The sequence below is a fragment of the Gracilinanus agilis genome, chromosome 1, assembly GCF_016433145.1.
Source record: "Gracilinanus agilis isolate LMUSP501 chromosome 1, AgileGrace, whole genome shotgun sequence".
Classification (NCBI taxonomy): Eukaryota; Metazoa; Chordata; class Mammalia; order Didelphimorphia; family Didelphidae; genus Gracilinanus; species Gracilinanus agilis.
Genome location: NC_058130.1, coordinates 223,984,596 through 224,008,094, shown reverse-complemented (window position 1 = coordinate 224,008,094; position 23,499 = coordinate 223,984,596). Strand labels below are relative to the sequence as shown.

General features: G+C 37.9%; 1 protein-coding gene across 1 annotated transcript in view; it reads right to left on the bottom strand.

Moving 5' to 3' along the window:
- Nucleotides 1-23,288, bottom strand: part of TMC7 (transmembrane channel like 7) — a 74,696-nt gene extending 51,408 nt beyond the window's left edge. Inside the window, exons 1-2 of the mRNA XM_044679063.1 lie at nt 23,144-23,288; nt 3,378-3,606 (exon numbers count right to left, since the gene is read on the bottom strand). Of these exons, the coding sequence (XP_044534998.1) occupies nt 3,378-3,606; nt 23,144-23,288 (374 nt within the window). The remainder of the gene's footprint in view (nt 1-3,377; nt 3,607-23,143) is intronic.
- Between the last annotated feature and the right edge of the window lie 211 nt (nt 23,289-23,499).

Sequence of the window (23,499 nt, the reverse complement as noted above, 5' to 3'; positions counted from 1 at the left end):
TAGTGGGATTGCTTGTCAGCTCTGGGAGAGGGGTTGGAAGACAACATGAATCATGTAACCATGAGGAAAAAAAAATAAATATTTTAAATAAATAAAGTGAAGGAGGAAAAAAAGAGCAAATAACTGAGGTTTAGTTACTTGTCCAGGCTCACATAGTAAGTGTCTAAGATCAGATCTGAGCCCAGGTATTTCCAATTCCAGGCCCAATTCTCTCTCTACCTAGACTAGTCCCTTTTACTTTGCATTAAAGGAAACTCCTTTGTAAGAAAGTATAAGGCACCTATCTATATGATAGATGACTAACTAAGCTTTATTAATATTCATTACTTCACATCCTTAGTTTGTCAGTAAAACTAAACAGCTAAATCTACCTAAGCGTTTGATGATACGCTATCAACAAAGAAATTTGTTTACTAATGAAGCTCATTCTAATTCTCAGAGATAAACACACCAAGACAGAGAACAAAACTCATGGAGACAAAAAAAAAGAAAAAAGAATGGAAAATAAAATAAAAGAGGTAAACAGAGATACAGAAAAGAACTCAGAAAGACCTATAGAACCTGACATACAGAGTGACACGCAAAAAGAATGAAGGCTATTAGCTGAGAGAGGGAGGTGGGGAGGAAGACAGAGAGTGAAGGGGGGAGGCAGGGAGAGAGGGAGAGGGGGGGAAGAGGGAGAGAGAGAGAGAAGGAGAGTGGGACAGAGAGGAGAGGGAAAAGGAGAAAGAGGAGTGGGGGAGAGGGAGAGAGAAAGAGAGACTGAACAATTAAAGCCAATTTGTTTTTTTCAGCTAATGCCACCAAAGCCTTTTAAAGCCTTGTTGGATTTTCACAATTATAGGCATAAAACAGATTATCTCCTGGTAATTCCCTCAAGGAATTAAGCTAGGGACCAAATCCAGACTGTGGGGCAGAGATTCCCCACACTGGTTTAGAATTAAACAACCTCCTTCCACAACTCTCCAAAAACTGCCAATTTGTTAACAGCTAACTGAGGATGCAAGGCTGGATCATTTCTATAAGTGATCTTTAAGCATATGAAGTGAATTAACTTTACCTCCATCCTCTTAGGTATTAAAGCTGAAAGATGATCCCAGGTTACAAGGATTAAACATTGATTGGTACCCAAATACAACATGATAGGATGTACATACTAAAAGTACAAAGGTATATCTATTTATAGTTCATTCATTTAAACTTTTAAAGAATCCAAATCTACCATGATGCATATAGGCCCAATAGCTATATTAAAGATACTACATAACTTTGGCTATCTGGATTTTTTTCAAACCCAAGTACCATAAAAATAAATGAAAAGAATTTCTCAGAATTCTTGCCCTCCATTAGGAGGAACTTAAGAGGTAGGAAGGGTATGAGGGTAAAATTTAAACAAAAAAACAAAAAACTCCAAATATACTGACATCAAAGCATACTCTTGACATTTAAAGAAATTTTATCTCAAGCTGGGCTAGGATGCTAAAGCTGGGGAAAATCAAGAGGGACAGAGGGACCACCACCACCATCTTGCCCATTACCAGAGATGCCAGCAGCAGTTAGGCAGCATTTTCCCATTTCAAACTTGTCTAGCAAGATTTCCTTGGCCACATTACCAAATGGAATCTTTTCAAAAGGGAAGGGAATAAACATTTATATAGTGCCTACTATGTGTCAGGCACTGTGCTAATATTTTTACAAATATTATCTTGTTTAAGCCTCACAACTACCCTGTGATGCAGGTGCCATTATTACCTCCATTTTATAGATGAGGAAAAGGGAAGCAAACAGAGATTAAGTGATTTGCCCACGGTCAAGCAGCTAGTATTAACTTCCAGTCTCCAAGCCCAGTGCTTTATCTACTATGCCACTAAGTGGCCTTAAAAAAATTTATTATTCAATAATAGGAAGAAGCCCTTCAAGTCAATGTGCCATCTTCCGCCTGTATCGTGCTAGATCAGATACAAAATTTTAGTAAGATGCTATCCTCATAGTGTTTACATCCTGTGTGGAGCAGGTAACATCCACCAATAATTATAGAACAAAAAATACATGAAAAGTACATAGAAAAGCACAAGCAAAAATGTGCTGTGAAGTCCAAAGAGAAAAAATGGTTACTAGACTGAGAGTTCTGGAAAGCTTCCAGAACAAGGGAGCGAGGTGGTGCTGGTCAAAGACCTGAATTCAAATCCCTTCTCTGATACTTTTTTAGCTGTATAAACCTGGGAAAGTCATTTAACCACTGTCTGCCCCAGTTTCCTCAACTATAAAATGGGGAAAATAATATTACCTATTGCACAAGGTTATCATCAGGATAAATGTAAAGAGTTCTAAAAATCTAAAAATAACTATTGAAATACTGCTGTTATCATTATTACAATCACAATTATAGAATTGGAATTTAAATAATGAGCAAAGGTTCAGCAGCCAGAAGTGGTAAAAGGAGCCATTTTAGACAAAAGAACAATATATGTAGAGACATATAGACAGAAAAGAGGAAGTGTGGTACACTGGAAGTCTTATTCAGTTGTGTCCAACTCTTTGTAATGCCTTTTGGGATTTTCTTGGCAAAGATATGGAATGGTTTCTAGATTCTAAGACAAAAGGTAAGGGTTTAAATAATAATGCTACCCTGAGGAACTAGATGGCATAGTGGATAGAGAGCCACTTGGAATCAGGAAGACTAGAGTTCAAATCTGTGGCCTCAGACACTTAATAGCTGTGTAACTCTGGGTCAATTCCCTTAACCTATCTGCCTCAGTTTCCTCATCTGTAAAATAAGAATAATAATAGCATCTACCTCCCAAAATTGTTAGGAAGATGAAATGAAATATATGTAAAAACCCTTTACCTTCTGTCCTAAAATTGATACCAAATCTCAGATCTAAGACAGAAGAGTAATACGGGCTAAGCAATAAGGCTTAAGAGACTTGCCCAGGATTGCACAGCTAGGAAGTGTCTGAGACCAAATTTAAAACTAGGATCTCTCATTTCCCACCTGAATCCACTGAGACAACTAACTGCCCTATATGATAAAATATTTATAAAGTGTTTGGCAACCTTAAAGTGCTAAAATTTGTAACCCTGGTACTAATTGTCCATCAAGAAAACAAGTATTTATTAAGCGTTTACTAAAAACCAAGAGAAAAAAAACAATAAGTCCTCACCCTCAAGGAATTTTCATTCTGCTAAGCACTGGATAGAGCTTGGCCTTAATAAATGCTGACTGGTTGATTATGCATAATACTTTGGTAATCTCTGGAGCCCCTAGCATAAATGGTAGGAGCTCAATTAATATTTTTTAAATGAATCTTTTATACCCCATGACACCATCTCTCAACATGTTCTGTATAAACTTGAAAAGCCACCATGGAGCAAACCTCAATCTCCTCTTCTCAGAGATATCCAATGCATATTTCCTGATGGATTGACTCCCAACATGTTCTTTCTCCAATTTTCCTATTTCCAAATGGGCCTTGTGGTCAGAGCTGGCTGGCTTCAGCAAACTGCCTCGAGTTTTATCCCTCCCAAGGATGGAGGCCCTCCTCCGAACAATGGACCTGTAGCTGGGCAGTTCTTGAAGGAAGGTCATGTTTAAGTGGCTGTGTTCTGAGAAAGCATCAATGAAAACACAATGAAAAAGAAAACATCAGCAACAAAAGATAAGCAACAGCTATGGCATCATTACAATAAAATAATGGGGTAGATAGTTGAGACAATGGGTAGAACACTGGACTTGCAATCAGGAAAACTCATCTTCCTGAGTTCAAATCTGGCCTCTGACATTTACTAGTTGGGTGACCCTGGACAAATCACTTAATCTTCTTTGCCTTAGTTTCCTCAAATGTCAAATGAGCTGGTGAAGGAAAAGGCAAATCACTTCAATGTTTTTGTCAAGAAAACCCCAAATGGGATTGTGGTGAGCCATAAAGAAACAGTATCATCTGTAGATCCCATCAGATCCAGGTATAGCTGATGGTTATAACTACTTTATGACTCCTCTCATTAATAAAAGTTTTGTTGTGCAATAAATCACTTCAATTTAACAGAAAAGGGTAAATATGTGGGAAGCCATTAAGAGAAACAGAATCTTGAATAGATATTTTTATTGGGACCCTATCAAAAGGTCAAAACAATCCGGCAGAGCCGTGTGTTAACCCTTCTACTCTGGGAGTCAGAGTGAGACTGGATTGAGCTATCTAAGATAAAAATCTGAGATTCCTCTTTTAACTCCTTTTTATGATCCACACCTTTTCTTATTAGAAAGCAATATAGCCTTATTGGAAAGCTTTAAGCTCTTAGCAAACCAGCAGTCAAAAAAACCTCTTCCTCTTTGGTCAGGAATACAGCTGCTTGGCCAGCCAAGGTCAAAACCTCAGTTTAGCAGGAGCATTTCACCCCTGAGAAAAGTATCCCCAGACTTAGCTTTCTGATAATCAGGTAGCTGAAAGTCCAGTCTGGTTCTTATCTCCACCTTGAAGCTTCTGAAGCCTCTTTGTATTGTCTAAGTTGTAATGGCATTTCTGCACAGCCATAAATCTTTCTTTGTGCTTTTGGGTGAAAGGGAGTTTGAATTTCATATATGATAAACTTGTGACACAAAGAGTGGGACAAAACTGAACAACAACAATAATAAAATAACCATAATGACAAAAGACTAATAACTCATTTTGTGATTTTGTAAAACATTTTACAGCTTTTTTTCTTTAAGGGGACTTCTGGGTTAAGATGGCTGCAGAGTAGAAACAGGGTGCTTTACTCTCCTCACAGAACCCATATGACATACCTCCAAAGGACAAAAAAACAAAATCCAGATGAAAGAAGGGATCCCACAATAGGGTGCAGTATTGAAGGTACATGGGATTTGGGCATTTCCACACTATAAGGGGGGGGGGCGGAATCAAAATGCGAGCTGATCAACCATCCCCCACCCCACCCACAGTACCAGAGTCAGAGGCTGTGCACCAGAGTTGGGTGGGGGGCGCAAAATCTAGCTCCTTGGCAGCTACCTGGCTCCACTAGGAGCTTGCCCCTGAGAGCAGCAAGACTTGAGACCCCAGGAGGCTGGAGAGCGCAGACCTTGGGCACAGGGAGTGGGGCTGAGAGAAGCGGTGGACAGTGGAAGCAGCTCAGCCCACTGAGACTCAGGGGAAAACCTCAGGTGGAGGAGCAAGCATGAGCCAATTTCCAGGCTCTGGGCAGCCAGCTAGGACCATGGGGGCTTGACCCTGAGGCTGAGAGGAGCCTCATTGGCAGAGGCCTCAAAGACAGTGGAAGCCAGGAGACTCACAAAGTAGCCTCAAGCAAAAACTGCTCCTTAGCTCCATACAAAGAGAATCAGCTTGCCTTACTCAGACTTCTGGCTGAGAAAGCATAATGTGCCCAAGAAATAAACACCAAAAAGACCAAGATAAAAGCTCTAACACTTGATAACTTCTGCACAAAAAAAAAAACCTCAGAAAACAGAGGACAAACAATTAAAGACATGCAAAGCTTCCCCCTCCAAAAAAAATAAAAAATTTAAAGCTTGCTAAGTTTTTTAATTTAAAGATTTTATTTTCCCAATTACATATAATAATTTTCAACATATGGTTTCTAAAATTATAAGATCCCAGTTGTATCCCTCCCCGGCTTCCCTCCTCCCACTCAGAGATAGTAAGCAATTTAATCTGGGCCATACATGTATTATCATGCAAAACACACTTCCAAATTGATCATGTTGTAAGAGTACACTCATACCAGAACCCCAAAATATAACCATAAATAAACTGATGTGAAAAATAGTATGCTTTGATCTGTGTCTGACTCCAACAATTCTTTCTCTGGAGGTGGATAACATGGTGGGGAAGTCCCAAGTCTTTCAGAATTGTCCGAAATCATTGCCCTGCTGAGAGTAGCTGGGTCTTTCACAGTTGATCATTTTACAGTATTGCTGTTACTGTGTACAATATTCTTCCAGTTCTGCTTATTTTACTCTGCATCAGTTCATGTAGATCTTTCCAGCTTTTTCCAAAATCATCCTATTTATCATTTCTTATACCATAAGAGTATTCAATCACCAACATATACCACAATTTGTTCAGCCATTCCCCAACTGATGGATATCCCTTCAGTTTCCAATTCTTTGCCATCACAAAAAAATCTGCTATAAATATTTTTGTACAAGTAGGTCCTTTCCTCCTTTTTATGTTCTCTTTGGGATACAGATCCAGTAAGAAGTATTACAGGATCAAAGAGTATGAACAGCTTTATGGCCCTTTGGGGATATTTCCAAACTGCCTTTCAGAACTGTTGGATCAGTTCCCAACTCTACCAACAATGCATTAGTGTTCCAATTCTGCCACATCCCCTCCAACATTTATCATTTTCTGTTACTGTCATATTAGCTAATCTGATAGGTGTGAAGTGGTGCCTTGGAGTTGTTTTAGTTTGCATTTCTATGATTGATAGTGATTTAGAACATTTTTCCCACAATTATTGATAGCTTTGATTTCTTCATCTGAAAACTGCCTATTCATATCCTTTGATCATTTATCAATTGGGGATTGACTTGTATTCTTATAAATTTGACTTGGCTCTCTATAGATTTGAGAAATTGGGTTTTTATTAGAGAAAATTGTTATAAAAATTTTCCCAGCTTGTTGTTTCTCCTCTAATTTTGGTTATATTTATTTTGTTTGAACAAAAGTTTTTTATTTAATGTAATCAAAATTATTCATTTTACATCCTGTAATGCTGTCTCTTGTTTGGTCATAAATTTTTCCCTTCTCCATAGATCTCCCAGGTAAACCACTCTATGTTCCCCTAATTTACTTATGGTATCACTCTTTATATCTAAATAATATAACTCATTTTGACCTTATCCTGATATAGATATTGTTCTATACCTAGTTTCTGCCATACTGTTTTCCAATTTTCCCAGCATTTTTTGTTAAATAATGACTTCTTATTTCAAAAGCTGAGATCTTTGGCTTTATCAGACACTAGGTTGCTACAGTCATTTATCCTTGGATATTGTGTATCTATTCTATTCTACTGATCTACCATTCTATTTCTTAGTAAGTACCAAACTCTTTTGATGATTACTGCTTTATGCTAAATGTTTTTCTTAAACATCTCGTGAGAGGGGTTGTAAAAATATTATTATTCCCATTTCAGTAAGAAATTAAGATTCTGAAAGATAAATGCCTTGATCACAATAATATAGCTAATGGTCTTGAGGAATGTTTCAAACCTACATCTCCAAAGAACAAAGCTATCTAAGCCACATGAGCTCCTACAAGATTTCATGCAGTATTTGGGTTCTTTGACTGTGTAACTCTGGGCAAAGCACTTAACCTCATTTATTTCTCATCTGTCAAATAAAGATAATTAATTCTGTTTACTGATTTCTGAGAAACTTGCAAAGACTTTTTAAAAAACCCTTAGCTTATTATGTTCTCCCAGTTCTGTTTATTTTGCCCTTTATCTTAGGGGAAAACACTATCTAAGGTTTGGACGTGGGTATTAGATGATCTGGGTTACTCTAAGCACTGGTTCCCAGGCAGAACAATGGTAAAGGTTAGGCAATTGAGATTAAGTGACTTGCCCAGAAATCACCCGGTTAGGAAGTGTCTGAGGTCACACTTGAACCCATGACCTCTTGTCTCTAGGTCTGGCTCTCTGTTATTGCCACCTATGTGCTCCTTGGAAAGACTTATATGAGTTGATGACTGATGAAGAATAAACAGAATTAAGACTATAACTGACACAATGACCTCATAGATGTAAAAGAAAGTAATACTAAAAATCAAAACCTAGATCAATGCATTGACCCATCTTTACTCCAGAAGATGGACGATGAAATCCTTCTTCTTTCCTCTTAGTAGACAGGTGGTGGACTATATGTTCAAAATGAGGCATATTTGGGCAGACTCTAGGTCAGTTTGTTTATCTAATAATACTTCTTTGTTATAAAGAAGATTCTTTTGGGGGAGAGAGCAAAAGGTTGTTGGGAGAAGTGTTTCTTGGATGTTAAAGTAGTTTTAAAAAAACCAAAACTTTTTTTTTTAAATCCTTACCTTCCAGTAAGTCAATATTGTGTATTGGCTCCAAGGCAGAAGAGCAGTAAGGGCTAGACAATGGGGGTTAAGTGACTTGCTCAGGGTCACACATCTGGGAAGTGTTTGAAGTCAGATTTGAACCTAGGACCTCCCGTCTCTAGACCAGGCTCTCAATCCACTGAGCCACCCAGCTGCCCTCCCTCTTTTTTTTTTTTTTCCAATAAGATGAATTGAGATAATTTACATGGCACAGCTTTGGAAAGCAAAAAGAGCTAGATAAATACATGCCGCTGGCTATTATTATTATTACAATTTAGAATCACAACCATGGATCAACCATGGACTTGGGTATTTTTTCTGACAATTTTGCATTTAACTTTCTCGTAGCTGGCACATTGGGACATAAGTCATATTTCCCAGCTGGCACTGTTGCCCAGCATGACATACCCACAAAAGTGAATTGTGCTCTGCCTGGTCCTTTTGCAACCAAAAAAGGGACTTGGGCTTGCTCCATAATAAGGCCATGCTCTAAGCACAAGCAGTCATTTCCCTAGATCTCAGGATACAAAAGAGCTTTATTAACAAAGAAGAAAAGTCTTTTCTATAGTAAGCAGGAGCTACTCAACAGTCATGCTGCTCATTTTCTCCATCAGAGACATGTAAATAGCTTTCCCTATCTAAATTTCACTGCGAAAGGCAAAGTCAACAGTTAGAAAAGGAAAAGTGCTTTCCCTTCTAGAAGAAGCTTTTCTTGGTCTCTTTAATGCTAGTGTTTGTGTCTTCCCTCTGCTGATTATATAGCTTGTTTGTACATAATTGTTTGTATGTCATCTCCCCCATCAAACTGGGATCTCCTTGAATACAGTATGCCTTTCGTTGAGGCATTTAGCACAGTTCCTGACACACAGTAAGTATTTAATAAACGTTAATTAATTGATTATCCTGATTTTTCATATGAGGACCCCAGAAGCCAGAGTGCTTAAATAACTTACCCAGGGTGTGTACTGGAAGTATATATATGTTGAAAGAAAATATATCAATGTACCTATTTTTTTTAAGTTAGTCATAATGCTGAAATTATGACCCAGATCATCTAACACTATGTCCAAACCTTTTAGCTACACCAATAACCTTTTTTGGAGTTGATTCATGTTGCTTGGTTTCTGATATTACATTCTCATATGATCTCCAACACCATGACCATCCCTTCTCTCCCAAAAGTAGAGAACTGAAAATCAAGGTGAACTTTAACAATGACAAAATCCTTTGAGGCCATTCCACAAAAGATAAATAGGCAAAGAATATGAAGGCAGTTTTAAATACACACACACACACACACACACACACACACACACACACACGGTATCAGCATGAAAAAATGTTTTAATTAAATTTAATTAAAATTAATAGGAAAAATGTGAATTAACTCTGAAGTTCTATCTTATAAACATCAGATCGAAAAAGATTTCAAAGATAGCCAAAAAAGGAAAATGAAAACTGTTGGAGAGCCTATGAAAGGACAGGTCACTAATGCATTGTTGGTACAACTATGAATTTGCTTATCCATTCTGGAAAGCAATTTGGAGTTCTATTCAAAAAGTCATTTAGGGGGGCAGCTGGGTAGCTCAGTGGAGTGAGAGTCAGGTCTAGAGACGGGAAATCCTAGGTTCAAACCCGGCCTCAGCCACTTCCCAGCTGTGTGACCCTGGGCAAGTCACTTGACCCCCATTGCCCACCCTTACCACTCTTCCACCTATGAGACAATACACCGAAGTACAAGGGTTTAAAAAAAAAAGTCATTTAACTGTGATCCAATGGTACCACAACTAGACTTATACCCCAAGGAGATCAAAAGAATGGCGAGAAGGACCCATGCATACAAAAGTACCTCTAGGAGCATCTATTCATTATAGCAAAGCATTAGAAATAAAGAGGGCATCCATCAATTGAGGAATGGATGAAGAAATACATATTATATGAATGTAATGAAAAATTATTTTGCTTTATAAGAAACAACAAAAGGAAAAGGGTGAAAAGCAGCTGTACAAAAATATTTATGACAACTGTTTTTGTTGTGACAAAGAATTAGAAACTGAATGGTGTCCATCAATTGGGAAATAGCTAAACAAGTTGTGGTATATGATTGTAATGGAATACTATTATAAGAAAGAATTTGGGGTGTAGGCAGCTAAGTGGCTCAGTGGTTTGAGAGCCAGATTGAGAAACAGGAAGTTCTGGGTTCAAATTTGACATCAGACAGCTGTGTGCCCTGGGCAAATCACGTAACCCCCATTTGCCTAGCCATTATTGGTCTTCAACCTTGGAACCAATACACAGTATTGACTCTAAGATGGAATTTAAGGGTTTAAAAAAAAATCATGAGAAGGAAGATTTAAGAAAAACCTGGAAAGACCTATATGAACTGATGCAAAATGAAGTGAATAGAACCAGAACGTTGTACACCGTAATGGCAATATTATATGATGAACATTTGTGAATGGCATAGCTATTTCTTAGTAATACAGTGATCCAAGACAATCTTCAAGGACTTATGCTGAAAAATGCCATCTGCCTCTAGAGAAAGAACTGATGGAGTCTGAATGCAGACCAAGACACACTACATTTCACTTTATTTCTTCACTTTTTCTTTGTTTGAGTTCTCTTTCACGAAATGACTAAAATGGAAAGCTGTTTTACACTATTATATATATAAAATCTATATCAGATTGGTTGTCATTTCAGGAACGAGGGACAGAAAGGATGGAGAGAAGGTGAGAATTTGGTTCAAACTTTAAAAAAACCTGAAGGTTCAAAAAATAGTTTTTTTATGTAATTAAAGGAAAAAATATTATTTTTAAAAAGAGCAAAAGAGATGGATTCAGAAAAGCCTGAAAAGACTTGTATAAATGAAATTGATTTAGAGGAAAGCAAGCAGAACCAGAAAAACAATATCTATGATAGCTGTTACATTGTAAACTCTGTAAAGAAAAACAAATCTGAAGGAATTAAGAACTGTGATCAACACAATGAACAAGAAGCTCAGTACTGAGCACTCAGTAAGCACTTGCTAAAAGTTTATTTTTGCCTTTGAAAATGCATGAAATGACATTTTGACAACAAATTTACCTTCCTCATGTTTCAAGCTATTATTAAAGAGATTTTTCATTTTCCTGAACACCTATTTGGTAAGACAAAGGAAGAAGAGATTCCTAAAGCTAACGTGGGGTAAACAATAGCTATAACAATTTTTAAAGTCATAATATTTTATATTTGTTTCAAATTCTATACATCTAAAAGGATAGTACTATGGAAAGCAAACACTGATTAAAGGTCAGAGAATATGGCTTTATGCCCTAGCTTTAGAGTTATGAGACATTGGGCAGCTAAGTGGTTCAAAGGATAGAGGACCAGCCCTAAAGTCAGGAAGCTCTGAGTTCAAATTTGGCCTCAGATCCTAGCTGTGTGACTCTGGACAAGTCACTCAGTCCTATATGCCTCAATTTCCTCATCTGTAAAATGAACTGGAGAAATGGTAAGCTGCTCCAGTATCTTTGCTAGGAAAACGTCAAATAGGGTCACCAAAAGTCACACATGACTGAACAATGATGAAGAGGATAATAACAATAATGACAAGACACTGGGCAAATCATTAGTCTCGCTTATTTCCACATTTAAAGATGAGGTGTATGGACCACCAGATGGACTCTGAGGTTCTGCTCTTAGCTTTTACATCTATTGTCTTACTTCCTCATTTTATCCTCACAAGTACAAGAGTTTTGCGTATATTACTTTTAATGCTTTATTATAATATTGAATGTCAATAAAATTAAATATGGTTTATAACTACATATATAGGGTATCCCAAGTTTTAGTTTAATTTTAAGCTGTTAAAATTTAAAACTGCATTAAGTCTTTTGGGACCTTCTGTACTTAAATTAATTTCAACGTAGAGTATATCATCATTTTCCCAACCCTCTAAGTCTCCATCAGTGCAATGAGGTAGTGCAGTGAATGGAGTCTTGGGCCTGGAGTCAAGAAAATTCATCTTCCTATGTTCAAATCTGGCCTCTGACACTTACTAACTAGGTGATCCTGGGCAAATCACTTAACCCTGTTTGTCTTGATTTCCTCATCTGTAAAATAAGCTGGAGAAGGAAATGGCAAACCACACCAGTATCTCAGCCAAGCAAACCCTAACAAAGAGTTGAACAGGACTAAACTGAGCAACAAAAAAGTCTCCATCAGGATGCTCTTATTCAATCGTTCTTATTCACTTTTCCTTTACATATCTATAATTTATATGTACTGTTATAAAGATTCTTCTTTTATTCACATCATTATTTCTTAAAGTTCTTTCAGAATTTCTTTATATTACTCACACTTGTTGGTCTAAATTACATTATACATGAATGTAACACAGTTTATTAAACCATTCCTCCATTGTTGGACATTTAAATAGCTTTCAGTTTTTGTATTTTTTTAAATCATAAATAATTCAACTTTGAAAATCTTTCAACAGAGAGCTCACTCTTTAATTTTTTATCACAATGTCAGAACATATTCCCAAACAATAGGATTATTGAGTTAAAGATAAAGCCAATATTGTTATCCCTGATTGACAGATGAAGAAACTGAGGCCCAGAGGGGGTCAAATCCAAGATCCTACAATGGGATGGTAGCAGAGCCAAGACTAGAATCCAAGTCTCCTGACTGCTGGGTTAGTGTTCTTTCTAAGCTATTATAATGAAAAGTTGGCCATAGATCACCCACAGAATGAATGCTCTGGAATATATGAATACTAACACTCATTCTTAGACATCATAGGATCTTAGACTCATAACTCGATGCGAGTCTTTGAAAGGGATCTAACTCAAAAGGCATCTAGTCCAAAAACTTTCGATCTGGGAGTTGTTCCAGTTAATATCTCTGTGGTCACCTCCACTACGTCCAGAGGCTATGGTGTCAGCATCTCTGGCCTGGGAGTCTTCGGGATTGGTTGGCACAGCTTAGGCCAGGGGTTGGGGAGTTCTGGCTTCAGTGCTAGCAGTGGTCAATGCCTGAGGGGAAGCTTTAGCAGTGGCAATAATTTTAGCATTAAGTTTGGTTCCACCATCTTCTCTAGAGTTACAAGCCTTAGATGCCTTTTACCAATATCACTCCCAATTCCTGGATCTTGACCTAGCCTTCTTACTACTGCCCACATTTAGGAGTCATCTTCTCCACTCCCAGATGCCTAGGACTTTTACTACTGTTTTCTCTCCCTTGCTGGCCAGTCAAGTTATCAACCTACCCATTCAGTGTGTGAGTGTGTGTACATTCAATACATTGAATGTACACACACACACACACACACATACACACACACATATGATGCTGTAGAGGAGCTAAGAGGCACAATGATACCTAGATCTCCAAACCCTAGCCTAGTCATTGATTCTCAGATAAGTCTTATTCTACTCATAAACACTTAGATCTATTGTCCAAGATACAGTGCCAAAGCTTCTCTCCTTTAATACTATTCAGTTCAAGGTGTCTTTAGTAAGTACTTGTTATGTTCAAGAAACTGTGAACTCAGGAGATGTCCAGGTAAGCAGATTGGGGGAATTTTGAGTCCCAGATCTCATTTCTCCAGTCATTTTCACTAATGCTTCCAGATGAGTTCCTCTCCTAGGAACCACCTGTCCTGCTGATACAGCCAGTGTCATTTTGTTAGCTACCCATAAGCTGCTCACTGAATGTACTGCCTCCTTCCTCTGCCTTCTAGGAAATCATCTATTAAAATGAACGTTTAATTTAAAAAGAAAAAGAATAAAGAAATCTAGACTCAGCTTGAGTGACTTTACCAATATTGTACAGGCAGTAATTAGCAAAAAAGGGGACTTAAAAGACAGTCTCTGATTCTGAATTCACCATTCTTTCAACTATAATACATGTCTGCCCCTGTAAGTGGAAAGAAAAAGCCACTGGATTATTTTTTTCTTTGGATCTACAAAACCTAATCTCTTGCATTTGGCAGGTGTTTATTGAATGAATGGATTCAGCAGTTAGGATATCCTCAGAGTTACTGAAATGTCATTTCACTAGATTCACTAAATGACCCCTGAAGATAGATGGCAAGAATTTGAGAACTGAGTAGAAGGTTAGGGAAAGTCTGGGGCAGACTCTGACACTCACTGACTCAACTCCTCTCTCTTCCCCCCACCCCCCTCTCCCTTTTCCTCTCTCTGTGTATCTCTCTCTGTATCTGTCTGTCTTTGTGTGTGTGTGTCTGTCTCACTCTCTCTCTCCCTTCCTCCTTCCCTCTTCCTCTCTTCCTCTCTTCCTCTCTCCCTTCCTTCCTTCCTTTCTTCCTTCTATCCACCCATCCATCCGTTCATCCATCCATCCATCCATCCTTCCTTCCTTCCTTCTTCTCCCCCTCCCTTCCTCCTTCCTTCCATTCAGGAGCAAATACAAAATGCTGCATTTGGTATTCGAAACCCTTGATAACCCATTGTTCTCCAAACTTTCCAGTCTTCTTACACCTTACTCCCCAACTTATATTCTATGATCTATCAACACTGGCTATTCCACAAACAAGTCACTCCATCTCCCAACTCTGGATATTTTCTCTTACTATCTCTCATGTCAGGAATGCTCTCTTTCTTCAGCTCTAGGTTCCTGTAAGCCCCAAATAAAATCTCATCTTCTACAGGAAGCTTTCCCAACACTTAATTTGAGTGCCTTCCTTGTCAATTATTTCCTATTTATCCTGTATATACAGCTCACTCTGTATATAGTTCTTTACATTGTCAACCAGTTGGGGGAAGAGCTCAGATCAACTAGATGATCAGTAAATAAAGTGAAGCATTTATGTTTGGTCAAGGAATTGCAATTCTGGACAATGCTCTGCCTTATTCAAGCAGGGATATTAGAGAGGAAAGAGAGTACAGGGCTCTTAAGGGGCACAGTTGTGGGAAACAGCAGGAAGGTACATAGTCTCCAAACACAACAGCTGAACTACAGGAAGGGAGTGTTGAAGCTGTTGAGGGATTACAAAAACAAGGTCACAGAAATGTTCTTTGAACTAAATCACTATCGGGGAACAGAGGCAGTTAGAAACTGCTGGTCAGAGTCCAGAGTTTCCAGGAGTTGACACTATGCTATCTCCCCCATTAGATTATAAACTCTTTAACTGAGGGGATGTCTGTTAATTGGGGAATCGACAAACAAGTTGTGGTATAAGATTGTGATAGAATACTATTGTACCATCAGAAATGACAAATAAGATGATTTCAGAAAAACCTGGAAAGATTTATATGAACTGATACATAGGAGAGTAAGTATAATGAGGAGAATATTGCCTACAGTAACAATCAAAACTGTATGATAATTAACTGTGAATGATTTAACTATTATCAACAATACGAGAATGCAAAACAACCCCAAGAGGTTCATAATGAAAAAGGCTATCCACCACCATAGAAGGAAGTGATGGTGTCTGAATGTAGATTAAAGAATATCATTTTCCACTTATTTCCTTCATGATTTTCTTCCAGAACCTGTGATGTGTCTTCTTTCACAACATGAGAATATGGAAATATGTATTGTATGATAGCACACTTATAACATATCATATTGCTTGCCACCTCAAGGAGGGAGAGAAGGAGAGAATTTGGATTACAAAAAGTCAGAAAACAAATGTTAAAATTTTCTGTATGCAATTAAGGGGAAAATATAATTTTTAAGTGGTAATAAAAAAAGTTATAAACTCCTTGAGGGCAAAGACTGTCTTTTGTCTCTCTTTTGTATCCCCAGCACTTAGCACAGCATCTGGCACACAGTAGATGCTTAATAGATGTTTATTGATTGATAACTGAAAATTTTTACTTTTTTTTTAATATTTTTTTTTCTTTTTTTTTTAACCCTTGTACTTCGGTGTATTGTCTCATGGGTGGAAGATTGGTAAGGGTGGGCAATGGGGGTCAAGTGACTTGCCCAGGGTCACACAGCTGGGAAGTGGCTGAGGCCGGGTTTGAACCTAGGACCTCCTGTCTCTAGGCCTGACTCTCACTCCACTGAGCTACCCAGCTGCCCCCTGAAAATTTTTACTTTTAAAAAAAGAGGCAAGCTGTAAGCAATTTGAAGAATTAAATAGCTATGAAAGATGCAGGACTACTTGGTGGAATGGCAATGAGTAATTAAGTGGAGAGAATGGGGAGAATAAAGCAGATTTTTCTTCTCCTTTCCCTGCTCTCTCCATCTCCTATATTCTCTGGATCTGATTTTGAAACCCTGATCTTCTCCAACCCACTCTCCTTTCTCCTACATCCAATTCAACAACTAGTGTCAAATAAGGGATTATCATCAGTAACTTACATGGGCATCTTCATTTCGTAGATTACATCATTAGACTTAAGTACCACTTTTATAAAGTCAGGATACTGTCTCAGAGTTAATTTTAGAATGCAATCTCATGCTAATTGGGTTTTTGCTCAAGGTTAGAATGGCCTCAGATAAAAACAATGGTCTGTAAAAAGCAACTAGATTGCAACCAAGGTTACAACATTAAAAAGTCATTTCCTCCCTTTGATACTGTGGCTACTCACTTCCTGAAAAAAAGTAAACAAAAAGAAAAGGAGAATTTGCAGAGGTTAATCTGAGTCCCTTTTACTAAACAAAATTAATTTCTAACTCTACCTTCTACCCTCTTTGGAAGCTACTGTTCAGGGCAAAAGGAAAAAGGTCACATAGCAGTTGTAAGGCTGACTCTGAAGGCAGGTAGGTGGTTCACTGGATAGAGAGCCAGACCTAGAGAGACAGGAGGTCCTGGGTTCAAATGTGACCTCAGACACTTCCTATCTGGTAACCCTGAGCAAATCACTTAACCCCAATTGTCTAGCTAGTCTTTATATTTCTTCTTCTTTGGAACCAATACTTAGTATTGATTCTAAAACAGAAGATTTGGGGAAAAACAATTAACCCTGAACCTAGTCAGAAAAAAAAATTCATCTCCCTTATGTGGGAAAATGGTGGGATTGGCATCCATCTGGTTGAGAGTTTAAATAGCCAGCAGAATGTGGTTACAAAAGGGAGAAAAATGCCTAGATTCCCAGAGAGGGAGATTAAAGGCTTCAAGAATGAAAACTGACTCAGATGGGTGGAGATAGCAGGTATGCATGAAAAATCACACAGCTTCAAGGCAAAAACAAGTTTTTAATATGAGTACAGATTTAGCCTTGTTTAACATAGCTATACCATAGGGCATGGATTTAATCTATAGGACAAAGGACAGAATATCTTATCAACCTTAGCAACCAGAGATCCAGAAACTGGAAAGACTTTAAGCCTCATTCCTTACCAGTGGCATAAACCTTCACAACTCTTATAAAGCCAAGATTCCAATTCTTCCTTTCTACTAAGCCACCCTTGCAGCCAGAAGAGTTACTTCATTTACTTTTCTTTTTAATAATTCACATTTACTAGATTTAAAATATTCTACTGCAGGGGGCAGCTAGGTAGCTCAGTGGATTGAGAATGAGGCCTAGAAATAGGAGGTCCTATATTTAAATCTGGCCTCAGACACTTCCTAGCTGCTATGTGACCCTGGACAAGTCACTAAACCCCCAGCATTCTTAATCCACACAGCCACTTAGTTCAAATGTAAATGTAAGAATCTCTGCCCTCCAGCAACTTCCATTCTAATAAAAGGAAACAATAAGCAAAAAGACAAATTTTCAAATAGAAATCAAATAAGTACTATTCAGGGATCTCCTAGAACTGAACTGACTAGTTCCCATGGATGAGATTCTTTTTTGCTGGTGGGGTTTTGTTGTTGTTGTTGTTGTTGTTGTTTAGGCAAATAAGGTTAAATGACTTACCCAGGGTCACATAGCTAATAAGTGGCTGAGGCTGGATTTGAACTTGGATCTTTCTGACTCCAAGACCAGCACTTTACCCACAGTACAACCAGCTGCCCTACTAGTTTTCCTTAGTGAGGAAGCAATCAAGTCCAACTCTCAACCACTTAGAGGAAAGCCACTTAGAATAATAAGAGAATATTTTTTAAGAGATGGCTGAGATTCTCTGGCATCCAATCCAACTTCCTACCCAAGGCATAAATTCCCTGACAGTATCTTTTATTCTCTGGTCTTCCAAACTGCTTAAACCTTTTTAATGACAAGGAGCTTAATACCTAACGTAGGTGGCCCATTTCAGTTCTGCACATTCTAAACATAGCTCTTTAAAAAGATGTTGAGCAAGTCATAAATGAACTTCCTAAGAAAGAAAAAATCCATGATGAAGAGATGGATTTATAATTCTACTAAACATTTAAAGAATCAATTCCAATACTCCTTGAACTGTTTGAAAAAATTTGTAAAGGACTGTACCAAATTCCTTCTATAACACAAAATATATTCTTGATACTTAAGCCAGTCAAAAATGAAAGCAGGATGATTTCAGAAAAACCTGAAAAGAGTCATATAAACTGATGCAAACGGAAGTGAGCAGATCCAGAATGTTTTACACAATAACAGCAGTATTGTAAAGATAATCAACTTTTAAAGACTTAGGCATTCTGGTCAACACAGAGACCTACCATAATTCCAAAGGACTCATAATGAAACATATATCTGCCTCCAGAAAGCAAGCTGATGGATTCTAAGTGCAGACTGCAGCATATTTTCTTATATTTTTTCTATTTTCTTTTTGCTTATTTTTTGTTCTTAGAACACAAGTTAAGGCAGAAATTTGTTTTATGTGTTCACACATATCTATAAAGAGTTTTTTTTCCTGCCTTCTCAGTGGAGAGAGGAGGGAGAGAATTTGGAACTGAAAACAAAATTGAAATAAATATGTTAATAAAAAAAAAGAAAGTTCTTACTTTTAAAAAAAGTAAGCTGTCAACAGTTGGAAGTATTTAATAGCTTACATTTGAGATCTGCAACTAATTCTCATTTGATTCTCACAACAATTCTGGGAAGAAGGTGCTATTATCCCCATTCTACCGATGGAGGCAATTAAGAGCCTAAATGACTTGCCCAGGTCATACCACTAGCAAATGTCTGTCAAATTTTCCTGATTCCAAGTCCAGTGCTCTATCCACTGCACCATCCAACTGTATTTAGAGATTTTTATTTTAATTGTTCATCTCTGAGTGAATAAATAATTGTTAATTGTTATTTTAATACAGAATAAGAAAAAAATGTTTAATTATTTTTTCTTTTTTTTAATTTTTTTATTTTAAACCCTTAATTTCTGTGTATTGACTTATAGGTGGAAGAGTGGTAAGGGAAGGCAATGGGGGTCAAGTGACTTGCCCAGGGTCACACAGCTGGGAAGAAAATGTTTAATTATTAAAAAAAAAAAAAAAAAAGATTTAACTCATCCTGAGTCATTATCTGACTCCTGGCAACTTTTTACTAATCATAGTTTTGCCAGAATCTACCATTTGATAACCTCTCCAACATTTTAAGACCCCTAACATTTGATCCTCTTGGTCACTATTCTCTGGACAGGCTTCATTTAATTAGTGTTCCTCTAAATGTGGGATATCCAGAATAGAGCATAACATTATAGAAGAGGCTGGAGTAGTATAGGGTACAATAACATGATAGTTTTTCTTGTTCTGGACATTGTATATCTATTAAAACAACCTAAAACTGCACTGGATTTGGGGGCAGCCATGTTACCCTCTTGGTTTATATGGAACTTGCTATTCTCAAAACACCTCAGTGCCCAGGTCTTCTCCTAATAGGGCACATGTTTCAACAAGTCCAGCCCACTCAAACTCACCACCATCCTCATGGCTAGCATTTATAGGGAGCTCACCATGCACCAGACACTGTGCTAGATGTTTTACAAATATCTTATTTGATGCTCACAACTATGCTGTGGGTTGGATGCTATTATCATCCCTATTTTACAGCTGAAGAAAGTGAAGCAAAGTGAAGTTAAATCATTTGCTCAGGGTCATCCAGCTAGTAAATGTTTCTGGGGCTGAATTTTCTTCCTATGTGGTGGTCACATAGAACTTGCAGTTCTCCCCTGCTCTGTACTTGACCTTCTATTCCTATCATTGATTTTGGAACCTAGTTTGAAACCTCTCAAGAGAAGTTCACATTATTCTCTTAAATTTCATCCTATGATCCATCTACTCAGAATGGCTAAACAAATTGTAGTACAGAAAGCATGCAACAAAATATGACTAGGTCATATGAAAAGATGATTATGATGAAAACAGAACAGCATAAGAAGACTCCTGTGAACTCATTCCTGAAAAGTACAACCTGGAAAACTATATATACAATTGCAACAATGTAAGTGGAAAAAATAACAACAATATAGAATGCTTCCAAATTATAATAAAGCCTGGCCTCAAAGAATGGTTATAAGGTACATCTCTATGCTTATTTTATTTGAAAAACCCTCAAATTCCATCTTAGAATCAACATTGTGCATTGGTTCTAAGACAGAAGAGAGGTAAGGGCTAGGCAATGGGGTTTAAGTGACTTGCCCAGGGTCACATAGGTAGTAATATCTGGGGCCAGATTTGAACCTAGGACCTCCTGTCTCTAGGTTTGGCTCTCAATCCACTGAGTCACCCAGCTGCCCCCATCCTCCATGCTTCTTTGATGAGGTGAAAGACTAGATATAATGGCAGCCTTTTCTGAAATGATGGTTAGTTTTGCTGAACTATTTGTTCCCTTGGAAATCGGTATTAAGTGATAACATTTGTACAAGGCAGTGGAATTGCTGGTCAGCTCCAGGAATGGGGAGGGAAAAAGAGAGGGAAAGAAAATGAATCATGGAAACATGGGAAAATATTTTTAAAATAAATAAATAAGATATTTAAATTAACTATTTGTTCCCTCTTTTTATATTTTGATTTGTGTGATATGGCTTTCTGGGAAGATGAGATGATATGAAATAAAAACCATCAATGAAAATTATTTTTTATTACATCCTATTAATTTCAATCCAAGGATCTCAACCTCTTGTGACCCAAGCAGAGGAAAATATGGGGCAGTTTAACATAGCAGAAAAGAGACATGGATGTGGGGCCAAAGGAGCTGTGTTCCAATCCAACCTTTGAGAGCATTTAAACTCTCTGAACCTTCATTGAGAAAAAATGAGAGGAACGGATTTGAGAACCTAGTATCTAAAATATTTTCCAAGTCTAAATTAATGACCTGTGCTTGCATTTAGCCATCGGGGACTGCCAAATATTCTTTTGGTGCCTAGTCCTGCAGACAAGTTCTTGCCCACTTCTCTTGTTTCTTTTTTGAGAAGCTGAAAGATAATCTCTAACCAGATATCTAAATCAAATCGGGGACCCTTGTTCTGCAGGAATACAAGTCCTCCTAGTAATCTTAAGTGCCAGGAAACATATGGGATGCCTAACCAAAACATTCTGGGTGAATACTACATCTGATCAGATAGGTAATCCTCTTTCTAAAATACACCAGTGAACCATATTAAAAAACAACCACGCCCACACATAGTGATGACTGTATATTTGACAATAGTTAAGCTTTATAGTTAATCAATAATTCCCTTATAAAATAATAGTTTCAAAGATGTAAGAGATAATTTAGTTCTAGGGTTGCCAACATTTTTGTAATAACAATATCATATCAGCATAGTGCTTTAATATTAACAAAACTCTTCCATTACCCTTCCTTTACCAAATCTCAGAAGCAGCTAATATATTATTATCTCCATTTTAAAGATGAAAAACCTGAGCCTCTAAAGAAGTGACTTGCCCATGATCTCACAGCCAGTAAATGACCAGAGTCAATGTTCCATCCATAAAAATACATGAAAGGTAAAAAGTTTTGGCAGACCACTATCCGAATACGTTCTAAATATCACCTTTAAATTTGTGCTGAATACTTCTTTTTTCAAAAAATGCATGGGAAATGCCAGAACAGAAACAAAATATAATCACTTTTACTAGTAAAATTAGCGAATTTTCCTCAACATTAACAGAAATAATAAAAGTTAATAGAAGCTCAAAATGGTTTACTGAAACCTTTAAATCCTAGAGGGCTGCAACCCATCTAGTACACAGGCTAAATATGCAAAGCTCAATGGGATCTCAAGGCTTTGGCATCCACTGGGCTTCCTTTATGTTTTAGGTAAGATGTTACCTTCTGCAAGTGACCTTTCCCCCTCCCCTGCTGCTAACCTCTACCCCTCTGAAAAGTGATGCACTTCAGATATAGCTTGTATGAATAAATAGTTATCCATAATCTCCCTCATCAGAATTCCTTGGGAGCAGGGTGGGACTGTTTTCTTGCTTTCTTTGTATCTCCAGAGTTTAGCATAGAGTCTGGCAGATTTAATAAATGTTTAATTAATTATTAAGTACTTTAATAAATGTTTGTTGACCGACTTCTCTGACATTTACTAATGGATCTATTTTTTTAATTGCCCAGAATTGCTAGCCATTAACACCAATCTTTAGTCATTATGAATAAGTAGTTCATGTGGGGGAAGGAAGGGTGTGAATTTGTCAGTTAGGTAAATAGAGCCAAAGTTACAAAATTTAAACTGAAGCAAGATACTCTATTTCTTGTAAATATTTTTGGCTACGGGGATTATAAAATACTAAGTGGTTACCCAAAAACCTCCCCAAAATTTTCAGTAAATATCCAAATTTTGTATTAGTAGAATATGCCTCTGAAATGGAAACATGATTCTGTGGACTGCTTAGCCACCTCCGATCATTCTTACCCAGCCCTCTTACTTGGAAAAAGCACTTTAAAGTTCAAGGCTCTACTAGAGAAATGAAGATTTTCAGGACTGACAAACAGGTCCAGTTAGTTAAGTGACTCGTGTGAGATTATACGCTTAGGTTCATGTGGAAGCCACGACTAGAGAACTTAGTTCTCCAGATTCCCAGTTCAATTTCTTTTTTAATTAGCCCATTCAATTAATGCTTGCCTCCAAGCTCCAAGTTGAGCGTGGATACTTTCATACAACTAGCTTTTCAGGCGATAAGTGCCGCGAGAAGGAGGGAGCAGCTCAGCTGCAAATCTAATCCCCAACTTCCCAATGCCAGTAAAGAATCCAGAAAAATTCCCTCCTTCCCTTCCTAAATTCACGAGAGGCAAACCTACGAGCTGGAGAGAGAAACTCCAGCGTCCCGAACTCAAGGAATGACCTCCGCGAGGGCTCCCCACTTCCCGGTGCCTCCTCCCGGGCCCGGGACCCAGTTGTTGTGGGCGAAGGGTTGGCCCATTTTTTCAAGTCCGGCCCCGACATCGCCCAAGACGCTCTCTCTTTCTCTTGTAGTTGCAGCCCCCGCTCTCTCCTATCGCCCTTACCTTCATCTCTGGGCACTGTCAGGTGGGTATAGTAGGTGGGTATAGACTCATCCATGGCTGCGCGACTGGAAGAAGGAAGTGCTGGAGCAGAGAGAAGAAGGAGAATTAAGAGGAAAAGGAGGACACCTCTGCTCCGGCTGCGGCCCAGC